At 37.9% G+C, this 14096-nt stretch overlaps 1 protein-coding gene across 1 annotated transcript in view; it reads right to left on the reverse strand.

The window, feature by feature from the left end:
* ncor1 (nuclear receptor corepressor 1) overlaps positions 1-14096 on the reverse strand; it is a 115321-nt gene that overhangs the window by 48107 nt on the left and 53118 nt on the right. The window contains exons 15-19 of the mRNA XM_084113421.1: positions 11686-11813; positions 10874-11064; positions 9947-10045; positions 7259-7321; positions 961-1170 (exon numbers count right to left, since the gene is read on the reverse strand). Coding sequence (XP_083969547.1) covers positions 961-1170; positions 7259-7321; positions 9947-10045; positions 10874-11064; positions 11686-11813 — 691 coding nt within the window. The remainder of the gene's footprint in view (positions 1-960; positions 1171-7258; positions 7322-9946; positions 10046-10873; positions 11065-11685; positions 11814-14096) is intronic.

Here is a 14096-nt window from a genome sequence, read left to right on the forward strand (position 1 = left end):
AGCCGGGAACCCTGCACACAACAACATGAGGAATAGTTGTGAGGAATAGTTGTAAGGAATAGTTCACAATACATTATACCATAATCATGTACATTCATAAAGACATTTCTGTGTAACTACTTTTTAATACCACTTTATAAGCATTATGCAAAAAAAACAGCAAAAGCAACTGTGACTAATAAGAAAACATTATTTTTGAACTAGTAAACAAATAACCAGGAGAGATATTAGATTAACACTACCATTCAAAATTTTGGCGTCAGTAAAACAATTATTTTTAAAGAAATGAATTGTATTCAGCAAGGATGAATTAAATTGATCAAAAGTAACAGTAAAGACATTTATAATGTTAAAATTTTTAAAGAAATACTGTTCTTCTGAACTTTTCTATTCATCAAATAATCCTAAACCAAAAAAAAAAAATCAGTTTTCACAAAAATCTTAGGCAGCAAAACTGTTTTTTAACATAATAATAATAATAATAATAATAATAATAATAATAATAATAATAAGAAACGTTTCTTGGGCAACAAATCAACATATTAGAATGATTTCTGAAGGATCATGTGACACTGAAGACTGAAGTAATGATGATGAAATTTCAGAAATAAATAAATTACATTTGAAAATATATTAAAATAGAAAAGTTATTTTAAATTGCAATAATACTTCAGAATATCACTGTTAATTAAATAAACGCAGCCTAGGTGACCCTAAACTTTTGAAAGGTAGTGTTAATGTTTAGTGTATAACATGGAACAAAAATTTCAGGTATAGAAAACGAATAAACGCCTTGGAATGTACATCAACTAATCAAAATCAAGGACTCAACCATGTGGAAAATATCAGATATCCTATGTGAACATTTCAGTGATGCAGAAACTTCTGAACCACAATAACAGAAACACTTGATTACAAGAACATGAACATGTTGGCCAATAAAGGAGATAAATCTCTGATCAGATATTTCAAGCATGTAATGGGAATGTTTGGATGTAGCAGATTTATTCAATGAATGCTGGATCTGTACCTGTACCTTATGTTGCCGTAGCAGGTTGTCCAGGTTGTATCGTCTCTTGTTGTTGAAGTAAAAGTTCTTACATTGAGCTTCACTCTTAGTGCCTACCATCTTAGCAATGGCTGACCAGTTCCTACCATGTTCAACTAGCCCTGTGCACAAGAGAAAGAGGGTAAGATTATAAATTATTAGAGAAAAGACCTTCCACCAACCATCTTTTTTTAAACAACATTTGAATTTTGCTACATATGTCGCTTTGCTGGTTGTAAATGCAGTGAAATCCTAAGCATGCACACAAAAACTCACAAAACTCTCATAACGAACGCTATGGAGCTTGTTAACAAGTTGATTGTATTTCATCACAAAATGTCGTCGACTGCCTCTAGGCCCAGCGAAGTTTGGAATGACTTTTAATAAATAACCTTACAAATTGGAATTACTTTTGATCAAATGGATCAACAAGTTGTGTGGAAACATTGTCGGATGAAACTGAGTTATAATAAATATCACCACCATAAAATCACATGAAATGCAAACACCAGTCGAATGAGGAAAGACAGCTGTGAATCACTGCATTCATGACAGCAGGTAAGCGCAGCTGTACCCCCGAGCGAGCCGAACTTTCTCTGCATCTGGCCTTATTGTTACCAGACTGAGGAGCCAACTCTCACCAGAGCATGTGGATATTCTTTTTTTTCTTAACATGAACATGTGAAACAATATAAACACGATAACCATATGCTGACTCGACTGGATATGTACGTTCTGCATGATAACTGGCACAGTCTGCTTTATTAGCGTTTTTTTCCTTTTACTCTGCTCAGGCTTAAATGTTTTTATCTGTATACTTTTTTTGTTGTTTAATGTTTTCAACTAAAATAATATAATGCATATAATGCAAGCGTGTTGTGTATATTTGCTAATCATAAGCTTGTTCAGCAATGGTGACAAAAATGTAATGGTTAAAAAAATAATGTCTTTCTCGTTAAACTTAATTTAAATAAACAGATATTCAAATATTTTTGAAAAATGCCCATCCCTAATTTTTAGTTTTACAACTGGTTTTCTGACTGGCTGGATGGTGCCTGTTATTAACCACAAGAACTTTCAATAAAGGTCCCACCATAACATGAAGACCATCATTCCTCCAGAGGCACAAAACACACCTAAACACATGAAACAGCTGGGTTTCAGTCAAAAATGACCGCGCCACTCCTTCTGCCTTGGTGGTGAAGATAATCCTGGCAGTTTAGCTAGAATGGATGAACTAGTTAAAGCAGGATGAGCAGGGGACCACCAGGTCAAAGCATTAACTGAACACATGATGAGCAGAATTAGGGTACGTTTACACGACAATGATATGCTTAAAACAGAGAAGTTTTTCCTTTGAGTTTTTCGCATACAGACGACACCATTGTCAAAGCGATCCCAATTCACACGGATCTGCGAAAACGACTAAAAACGCAGTATTCTGCTGCCAGGCCACAAGATGGCGATGAAACACTATAGACTGAACAAGTAACACGCATGTGCATGACGTCATCATCTTCAGAGATTCGTTTTTGTTGTTTACACGGAGACCGTTTTCCAAACCTTGCACTTTGAAACCCGTTTTCAAAAATTTGCATTTTCAGGCATCCAAAACGCCGTTGTCGTGTGAACGAACGGCCAAAACGAATACAAAGTTTTACGTTTTTAGTTGAAAATGTCGTGTAAAACAGTCCCTTAGCCTGATTTTTGAGTATCCAACAGGAAGGAACATTAGTGATGATTACTTAAGGTTGCACAGATTACAAATCCTTTAAATATTAGGTCAAGAAATCAGAAAGGATGGCTATCCATGGGTATCTTAACAACAGTCACTCACTCTCTAAATTTGCGGTCACATTATCAACATTTCTGCAAGATTTTGAGGGCAAAAAGGTCCATTATGAAGAGTGTAGTGTTGTCTGAAAAGCCATTCACACAGAAGTCGCTTTTATACCAAGCAGATTTCTGTTGGTCAACGTGGCAAATTCATGTGACCAACTTTAGCCTGATGTGAAATCTGCATGGGGAAATCATTCACTAACAAAGCTAAATTCCTGATTTCGAAATTTGAAATGACTATTTCAAACTTCCAAGCCTTAAAAGCTAGTGGCACACTAACCAACCCCACAACAGTAGTACGGATGACAAATCTACTGGAACAGTTAAATGGAAAAGTAGTTTCTCCTGCCAGTTTTCAGGTTCTTACAATGTCCCAATTTGGTGGCAAATAAAAATGAATAAACAATTATAACAGACTAACTTTGGATTCAGTTCATGAAGCGACTTTACCCTGTGAATGTGTGTAATTTGTATTTGTCCATTCAGGGTGTGTCATAGTAGGCATTCATGCGTGTCAGGAGCAGTTGTCAGCTTCAGTGAGAAAAAGATTTACATTGAATAAACAATGTTTTCCCGTCTGTTTTTTTTGTTGTCATATTTTAAGTAATCCCCAGAAAGTAAATCGAGCTACACAATCAGCACAGAAAACAAATGATGTCTGTGATACTGTATGTGCCTTTGAGGTTGCAGTGAAAGACTGGACCAGGTCACAGCAGTTCACATGTCACTGATCACCTCCATGATCACGAAAGCCCACACCACCAACTGCCAACTGAGATATTCCAACTAGCTGGATGTTCTCAGACACCATGAGGACAGTCAACAGTGCCAAATACCCACGAGGCTGTGACGCTCACATGCACAAATTCCCTCCGACACACGTATATTTTTTTATCAGTACCTTACATAAATTGTTCAAAGAAAAAACATAATGCAACCAAGCAATTCCAAAAGGAATCCAAGCCCGAAATGAAGTTATTAAACATTGTATTTGTACTAATTCTCAAGCTGGGATGGAATTCAGCTCCTGGATGTACTAAGAACTAGATGTTTTGAAATGACAGGTTTAAAATAGTTTGTCATTTATCAAGGCCCTGCATACAAGTGTCAATGTACTTGACTGAATCTGTAATTCTAAATCTGAATCTAACCCTAACTTGTCCAAGAAGTTAGCCACAGTGTGCTGGAAAGGAGGCCTTAACTAGCACCTAGACTCATAATGAAATTGTGTGTGGTGTGGAGCACTGAATGAATCACTGCAAAAATCATGGTTCAAGATCAACCACCTTGAGCCGCAGTGGTTTATAGCACGGGCTGACCTTGATTCGGCTCTACATAAAGCTTCTCTGTGTTGTCCCTCTCCACTGGCATTGTGCGGCAGAGTAAAACCTGTTTTATGCGAACACAAGCAAGAATGTGCATGATTTAATAAATCATCAAACTAAAGAACTTCAGAACTTCGAAAAACAGTTCAGCGCCTCTCATGTCTGCACAGCAGCTACAGAGATTCTTGTCAGAACATAAAACAACACTCAGTTCCTCCAAACAAATACTGAAACTTTGCGTGCAGTTCTCCTAGTCCCGAGCCAATCATGTTAGACTGTCCTCCAATTAAACTGAACAGGGCAGTGACATTGATGGCTCACCAGAGGTCTGTACAAAAGACACAGGGAGAGAAACACACACAACTTCATGTTTGTTCCTCAGTGGACTGAACTTCCCCTCTACTAAAGAGAAGATGAAAAAGAGCACAATGAAAGAGGAAGCAGAAGGAATGCACTCAGATGACCGCAGTCTGACCTGAAAACACTTCTGCAAACTGATGTTTTAAAAAGCTCTAGGGGTAATTTGTGTGTTAATGTGTCTGTGAGTGATTTAAATTTTTTAGTAATACAAACACTTACTGCACTTAAATTTGTTTATCCATCAATAAAGTGTGTGCGTAAATTTGCTTAATGCAAAAACAAAAGTGTGCCTTCATCATTATCTTAAGAGTACACGTCACCAAGAATCTCAAACGTTCAGTGATATATAAATAATAAACAGTCTAATATGAATCCATAATGATCAGGTCTCAAGGGATTTTTTACAAAAAAATTAATTGTGATAAGGTAAATAAAAAGAATTAAAGGAGAACTCCGGTCAATTTTAATTTTAACATCATTTTTTTGTACATTTGGAGTGCTGTCAGTACAGAGAACAACGACAAAATCGGTGTTGCCTACACCGTGTTATCCTCTTTTTAAAATTTGCACCCTGTTGACTTCAATGGGGCAAGTTTTAAACCTGCTTTTAGCCTCTTAACATCCTTGATGTGTCATTACAAGTGCACAGGTCATGTGAGTGATTCCTTCAGAGTGAACACGGGTGAATCTGACTGCAGTAGATGTGAAAGATATGAATAAAAATTATGTTTATTCAGCCAGCGCACATACCTGTATTTACATCCTGTTTTCGGTCAAAGTCCACAGTAATCGATTGTCGAGTTCACGCGCATAGGTTTAGTACCTATGATCACGCACGTGAACTCGACAATCGACTACTGTGGACTTCGACTGAGTTAAAATTGACCGGAGTTCTCCTTTAAAACCTTCTATTTTTCACTGTCCTCCTTTCCGTTAATGCAATCAGTCAAAAACACCAACCAGAAAATAAATTACACTGTTGTATTCAATGCAAAAAGAGGAAGCCTTTTTTCCTCGGTCCATCCCTGCTGTCACACTGACAACGACTGTGGAGACAGAACTGCAAACTGAAGTGTGCAGCTGAACCTAGGCCTGTTCAAGAAAATCTTGCGAAAGCCGTCAAGATCATGTCCCAGTCATATTTCACCAATAAATAAATAAAAAAGCTATATTTTTCTTGAAGAAAACGAAACACATTTTAGGACCATTTAGATTTAGCACATTTTTCAACCACATTCCCATTCCTAATAATAATAATAATAATAATAATAATAATAATAATGATAAAATCTCTCATTACTGCAATGCAAGGAAATTATATTATACTTCTGAAATGCAAACTACTAACAAATCATGGTAATATCTATTGTACTGCCTGTAACTATACTGATAAAAAGAAGATATTGTAATTCAAATGTTTTATGTTTAGTAACTTAATATAAAGTAGATTCACTGTTGAGACTAATGGGAATACTGGTCATTAGTACTTGAGTTTCATTTCATGTTTTGACCACAAATATCACATCTGTAAAGCTGGAAATGCACATGTAAGACGTGCAGATGAACATGGCTGATCGATCGATGTAGTGCACAACTCACCTCTGCTGGATAAACAATGCAATGCCTTTAAAAATTGGGATACATTTAAATAAGTGATCTATAGACATTTATTAGACTAATAGTATTATAGACTATTTAAAAGAATACAATTATTATTAATTAATTAATCATATTTAAATATACACTGCTACTCAAATTTTTGGGGTCAGTAAGTCTCTAATGCTCACCAATGCTGCATTTATTTGATCAGAAATACAGTAAAAACAGTAATATTGTGAAATATTATAATTTATATATATAATAACATCTATTTCAATATATTTTATAATGTAATTTACTCCTGTGATGGCAAAGCTGAATTTTCAGCATCCATTACTCCAGCCTTCAGAGACATTTCTTATTATTATAAATCTTGAAAAACGTTCCGTTTAATATTTTTTTAAATGTTCAACATTTATTTGAAATCAAAATATTTTGTAACATTATTCATGTCTTTACTTTCACTTTTGATCAATTGAATGAATTACTTCAAAATTTAAGACTTACTTTTAAATGGTAGTGTATATTTACATACTATATGTATCTGCATTGTATGAGAACAATAACTTTTTACCTTTAGAATTTTGTGGAAAATATGTGCCAAATTGTCATAAAATAATGCCATAATAATCTGAAAACAAAGCTTCAGTTTCTCCCCATGTAATTATGGGGTGACATGTGACCTGGACATGTTTTCTGCAAGATTCCCTCCAAAAGCTTTCAGTTTAATGAAACCAAACCGTATACTCAGAGCAAAACATTTGCTCTCTGCACTATTCCTGTCATTCTTTCACAGTGTTTAGGGGTGAATGGTCGTCTTGTAAAGTTTTTAGTGTGTCAAACGGTCACAGTTATTTCAGTTTCTTCCTCTCAGTCTTGGTCTGAATAATCACTACAAAGAGGATGCTCAAAAATGCAACTCCAACCAACTTCCCCAACACAGAAAATATGCAAAACCACGAAGACATCAAATAAGTAGAACAAAAAGTAAGATGAAATGTTTGTGCATGTGTGAAGATATCAGACAGAGCCAAGCCAACTGAGAACCAGAAAAGGAGAGGGAGTGGGGGAGGGAGAGGCGCAGTACCTTTTTTGGCGATCTCCATCTCATCCTCTGTCCAGCGAGACGTCTCTCCAGCTTCAACCGCGCCTGTAGCGACACACACCGTCAGAGTCAGTGAAGGAGAACTCAGGCAGCACTACACGACACGGCTCATCTCGCACCCTCCCTCTCTATCTGTTTATACTTGGGGTCTGCAGAGACCTCCACCCCCCTCAAGAACTTCCCTCCCTCGGGCTCTCTCTCTCCGTCCTCAACAGCTTTCTGTCCTTTGCTCAGTTTATTGCTTTCCCTCCTTGGTGCTCGCAGGACTCAACTAGGCAGTCTCACCTCTCTCTAACTCCTGTCTCTCGTCTCTCGGAGAGTGCAGTCAGCTGATCTCAAGCAGACAGTGGAGGAGTGCAGAAGCACCACCCTTCTGGGTCTAAGACCAACACACACACTCACTCACCCACCCATATCATTAGACAGACAGTCTCATAACAGTAGCCGAGCTGAAGCGAGCAGCGCAACAACCCCTCCCTACATAATTTCCACTCAAACTACAGTGAGAGCAAGAGAGAGAGAAAGACGGAGACGGAGAGAAAGACAGCCTGTGCTCTCCTCTCCCGCCCGCTCTGAGGGTCTTCTTGAAATTGACTAAACACTATGACAGATTTAGCACAGTGTGAACCTCTGACATTTATGCGAGAGCGTGTCCCCAGTGTTTGGATGACTAGTGCGGCGAGTCTCCGCTAAAACTCTTCAAATGCGCGTCTCTTTGGTGACCCACTAGACGCTGTTTACGTTACCCAATGACCCCAATGTGTGCATTACGTTAATATGCTTGTACTCTGCTGCTTTGTCATGTTGATGGCGGTTTAGACGTGGAATTGGTGCATTATGGCTTTTGAGTGCCTGTTTAAAACTTTAAACCCACTTTAATGACAGAGAATGACAAGATAAAATCAAGCACAGATGTAAACTTCATCAGGCAAGATGGGCAGACCCTCTTCACACACACGAGGGCTATCAGATCACAATACAGGAACAGAGGGCGGACAAGAGACTCCATCACGAAACAGCGGGAATGACTAAACACAATTGGTGACCGATCTTTAAGGTACAGAGCGCTAATCAGCCACATTTTCTGATGTGGGCGCTGATTGCATTGAGCAGCAAACGTAATGAATACTAATTACTGAGCACTGAGGTCTCTTAATTCATTTTAAAGTGGCACCAAAAGCCAAATGAAACAATCAGGCCGGCCTTTCATTCCCCTTTTCACTCTAATCAAACTCCTCCAGAGACTCGCCGCGTTTACCTGCCTCTCTTTATTGTCTCCATGGCGATCCCTTCACCCGCTGTCACCACGGCAACACAAACTCAGAGACCTTGAGTCTGGCGTTGGGTGGCAGGAAGAAGAGAGAGATTCGGAGATAGGAAAGAATGGCCAAACAATCTCACTGAGAGAGCGAGGGAGCAAGAGAGCTACAGGAAAAAACATGAAAGGAGGGAGCAAAACAGTGCAAAAGGAATAAAGAGTAAAATGAAGAGAAACGCTCTAGATGTCAGTGAAAGAACAGAAGTCAAATAATGCTGAAGAGCTGCTGTTTTGTGAGCATCAAGGATCAAACCCTGTGTTTCTGTCTGACAGCCCTTCTATCACAACAGCATCTGAAGCAAACCCCACATGCACACACGTACACCTTGCTGCGGTCAGAGAAAGCAGCAAACTAGGTGACTTTCAGGCTTTGTAATGAGGTCACCGAGGAAAAGATCACACTCACACTTCTAGAGTCTGACCACACGATCAGCAGACAGACATCACAGCACCACACTGAGAGGTGAGAGAGTAAAGTGAGTGAGAGTGTGCAGGGCCGTTGCAAGAGGGGCGCGAGGCCCTGTGCGAACATGGTGTGCGAGGGGGCTGCTTTATAGGAATTAGTATAGTGACGAACGCAACTTTCATGCGTTTTAGATTGACAAATAAAAAAAATGGTTTGACCCATTTCAAATGCAGCAATTAGAATTAGTGCTCACTGACATGCACTATGAATAAAGCTCATAAGAATTGTAAGTTCTAGGTCTAATTGTAGTTATGAAGTAATCAGTTTATATTTATATTTTATTTTAAAATGTGCACACATTCACTCTTACACTAATAGCCTATGTCAAAAACGCAAACGTTTCTTGTCTCGTCACATTCATTCATGATTTACATGAATCATGATCAAATATTTTCAATTCAAAACGACAAAATTTCATTACAAGTTGAGTAGTTTGCATCACTAGGCAGTATATTACTGGCGATCACTGAACATTTCTATTGTAAAACAGTTGACAAGACCCAGCTTCTTTGATTTGATTGGTCATCTCGATCATTTTGATACTGCCGAGCAATGTTAGACCACTGAGGCAGATCAGCCTAAAAATGTAATCAGCCTAAAAATGGTACTTAAAAAAAAAATAAAAAAATTGTCATCCTAACAACAAACAGCTTTACTCATTCTACACTAAAATTATAAGATAAGACAAATAAGATGAGAAAAAATGAATTTATAATTTTTTTATTCATAGCTCAGACAAAATCATTGGCTCTGGTCTGGCAGGCCAGGAGCGAGGCCCTGTGTGGTCGCACACTTGGCACAGCCCTTGCGACGATCCTGTGTGTGTGGATGTGAAAAACTATTTGAACAAAAAAGAGGGCAAGTATGTGAGAAACATAGCGCTTACCTCGTGTGTCTGCGCTGGCTGCGAGAGAGGGTTTTGCAGCCTCTCGAGCTGGTCTCTGCACCGGTTCAGGTTTAGAAGAGGGTGTTGGCTCTGGCAGAACTAAGCAACACACAGAATAAACCATCAGGACTTGGGCTCATGTGTGCTTGTGAGTGTACTTGCCCTAGTATTGGGCAGTCAGATTCATTATATGCAAATTAGTTTGTTTGGACAGATCACTAATTCTCAAGTGTTCCCACAATATTTCAGTGTGTAATTCAGTTTAGTTACTTTTTTACCTACCGTTTGTAGTTTATTACAATATTGTCAACCTAGTTACATGACAGTCACCTCCCAACTTCTAAACAATGTTACATGATTTACAAAAACCGACAATCTGACAGAATTAAAAAGAGTTAAATCTCAACAATAAGGTAAGATTTTTTTTCTGCTGGCCTCTAGTTACTGACCCCTTGAAGGAAAAAATAAATAAATACATAAATAAATAAATATATATATATATATATATATATATATATATATATATATATATTCACACACATACATACATACACACACACAGTGTGTATTAATTAATTAATTCCACCCTCTTTAAAAAAAAAGAAATAATTAAGGAGGCATTAATTTGATCAAAAGTGACAGTAAAGACATGTAAATTGTTACGAAAGACTTTTAATTGAAATAAATGTTTTCTTTTGAAATTTCTATTCACTAAAGAATCAAGAAAAACATTTATCATGGTTTTATACAAAAATATTAAGCTGCACAACTGTTTTAAATAAGCATTTTTAAAATTAATGACAATATTCAATGCATCACATTAAATCAAATGTTTAAGTTAGCAAGGCATAAAAACACATACTCGAAAAATATGTGTGTGACAATGCAGCTCTGGCTAACAAAGCAAGTAACAGTTGTGCATGTTACCTTGTTCAGGTGGCGGTGGAGGTGCTTCTTCAGCCACCACAGACGAAGCCTCGTTATTGGCCATGGAGCGGGTGGTGATGCGGCCCTTGCGGCGACCTTGGCTGTTGGCAGTCTTTCGGCCGCGTGGCGTGCTCTGCTCCTTACCCTCTTCCTCCTCTCCCTCACACTTCTCTTTATCTTTACTGATGTCCCTGCGGAGGCAAAGACGAGGAATAAAGGCTCTCCTCTGCACTGAACTCAATTCAGTTACATCTATTTAGACGGTAAGAGTGAGCAGAGCTAAGAGTTGCAAATGCAGGCACTGTGCAAGTTTCTCACCTGCTAGTTCACTACAGAGTTTCCTTAACAGAAGCACACCCAGACCACAAAACCAGCTCTCTACCCTTTTGTGCATTCATAGAAAAGTCAAAAATCTGAATGTTGTTCTGAAATGATGAATTCCTGGCAGTGACATAACAGGTCCAGAGTAAAGCACACAATCTCCTCCAAACCAAATGAGTTAATGAGGTTAATCTTAAGCTTCTCTTACAATAAGGCTCACCTCACAGAAAACAGATCATCTCCCCTACTTATTTGGGTGGATTGAGTGTAAAGGTTCTTTCTGATATAAAGGGCAACATTTTCTCTAAACATTGCCATTTTGAGAGTGTATCCTGCATTCTGTACTAACAGAACAATAACTGTGCTGTTGTCACACCCAAACTTTCAGTGGGTATGTGGCTTTTGAGATTTCACAGTGGAGTTGGGGCAAAAGGGTGAATTGAGGCCAGTTCAATTCAAAGGAAAAAAGAGGAACAAACCATGATACATACTTGGAGTCCTCCTTTTCATCTTTCTCCTCCTCTTCCTTCTTCTCCTCGTCCTCTTTCTTCTCTGATTTCTCCGATTTGTCCTCTTCGTTCTTGTCGTCTGTCTTGTCTTCCTGTGAAGGTCGCGTTATCTGCTTTAAAGAAAAAAAAAAACACAATAACAGAAGCGTTTAGACAGATGACCTTTTCAAGAGCACAGACCTATGACCAGGTTCCCATCACAAGAAAAACCAGCAGTTCACCTTAAACTGTGTCAGCCCAGCTATGAAGTAAAGGAATGATTATGTATCATCAAACACCAAATGGGCAATATCATTACTTGCTTTACATGTAGGACTTCAATGAAATATGATTTAAGGCTAACAAATATTTCATCAAAGAGAATATTTTAGTTACAAATATAAAGTTCTCTGTTGCACATGCATGGATTTTCGCTACATGAAGTTTCTTAAAATGAATAGCAACTTGCTGTTAGACCTAATCTTTATGTAAAATAAATTGAAAATAAAGCAAGAATTTATTTGAAAAACTTTGCCAGGATTTTGGGAAGAGCCAGAAGTTTTCTACATTTCACTGTTTTTCATTCCCTTCTCTGGACTGAATCAGACAAAATTCCTGTCTGGTTACTTCTTATCCATCTCGGTCTCTACTTTTATATATATAACAAAAAAAGACACATTCACATCCCTTTCATGCCTGATTTCCTAACATTCACATTTCTCATACAACCTGACAAGCATAAAGTAAAAAGCTTCCGCTTCAACCGTGCAGAGTAGATGGGACTTAAGTACAAGAACAAAGTAAACTGGCTGGATTACCTCAAAGAGTACTGGCCGAGTAGGGGTTCAAGGGCGTAGCGCTGAAACCCTATTGTTATTGTTGTTTTTCCCATGATGCAGCATTCTCCATCTAAAACTGATAGGGCAGACCGAACCTTAAGTCGCAGAGACTTGAAACTTTGAGGGCTGGAAGGACTTACACCGCCTACGTCGTCACCAAAGGCCTGACGGGGGCGCTACAGCGGGCTATGGCTCATAACTCCTAAACCGTTAGGTGCAGGCTCAAGTGTCTTATATCGTTGGAATCCTTGGCTCAAGGCTGACAAACTGCATGCCTCGGATTTACTCACCCTTCAGGCGCCATTTTCAAATAAATTGAGGCTTTTTGAAAAACCTACATTTGTGAACTACTCCTAAGGTTTTGGCCTGATTGGAACCAAACCACTGCAGAAATATTCTCTGGAGAGTGACTATCAATAATCATAAAAACATTTTGAAATTTCAATTCACGGTCGCTAAGGAGAACCAACATTTTCAATGTGACCGGGCCACTTTTGATAAAACGACTTTAACTTGTGAACTGAAAGAGATATTTTCGTTAAACTCTGGACTATTTATGAGCTCAATCTGAAGTTTCAAGCCAGCGTTTTTCACAGAAGTGACCTCCTTAGACTCCTGAATCCTTGCCGAGTCCAACAATACCAAACATGCCAGGTTTCACCTTATAATGTGTGTAACGGTGTCATTTAGCTCTTAAAAAAAACTTGCGATTATCTTCGAAACCGTTAGCCCGATCAAGACAAAACCACCACAGGAAATTTGAAAACATAGGTCAATAGCTAAATGCCCAAATGTCAAAATTATGATAGGAACTGGAACTGACAAAAAAAACAAAAAAACAATCAATGTCGCCCATGGATAATTTTTATGCTCTCATAAATATAAGTGTCTAAACTTCAAAACGAAATGAGATTTACAACAAATTTGACACACATATGTATGGGCACACTTTGAGGACACCTAATAAAAGTGGTGGAGATCAGACAAGACATGGTGCTATAACTGTCAGAAAAACTTTTAAAAAAACATATTTTTCCTTAGTAAATTGCCTGTATTGGCTGTAAATGGTCTTTTCCGTCTATGATCTAAGTGTATTTGTTTATTTGGATCCCCATTAGCCATTACCTAGGCAGTGGCTACTCTTCCTGGGGTCCCAACAAGTAAAAACCTAACCCAACATTTATTCCAAATATCAAAATCAACAATTTAATATATATTGTGCCATTAAATGTTCCTTTAAATATTTTTTTTAAAACTCATTTTTCTTGATAAAAAACATGTAATATCAATGGTAAATCATTCCATATTTTCATTCCTCCTATACATTACAGTCTGTTGTTTTGCAGTATGAATATGAAAACGTTTTCATATTGGTGCATCCTTAAATAAAACCCACTTTGCTTGCCTTGAGCTTAGAACATTTTTAGAGAAACAACATTGTGCTCAATGGTGCAACATTTTTTTGCATTTTTAAATCTTATCTGATCTTCAGTGTGAATAAGTACATAACTCTTAAGATCTAATGCATATGACACAAACACAGAATGTAGGTCAAAGGGTAAATATGCATGATTG

Source organism: Abramis brama, assembly GCF_963993115.1.
Source record: "Abramis brama genome assembly, chromosome: 5".
Taxonomy (NCBI): Eukaryota; Metazoa; Chordata; class Actinopteri; order Cypriniformes; family Leuciscidae; genus Abramis; species Abramis brama.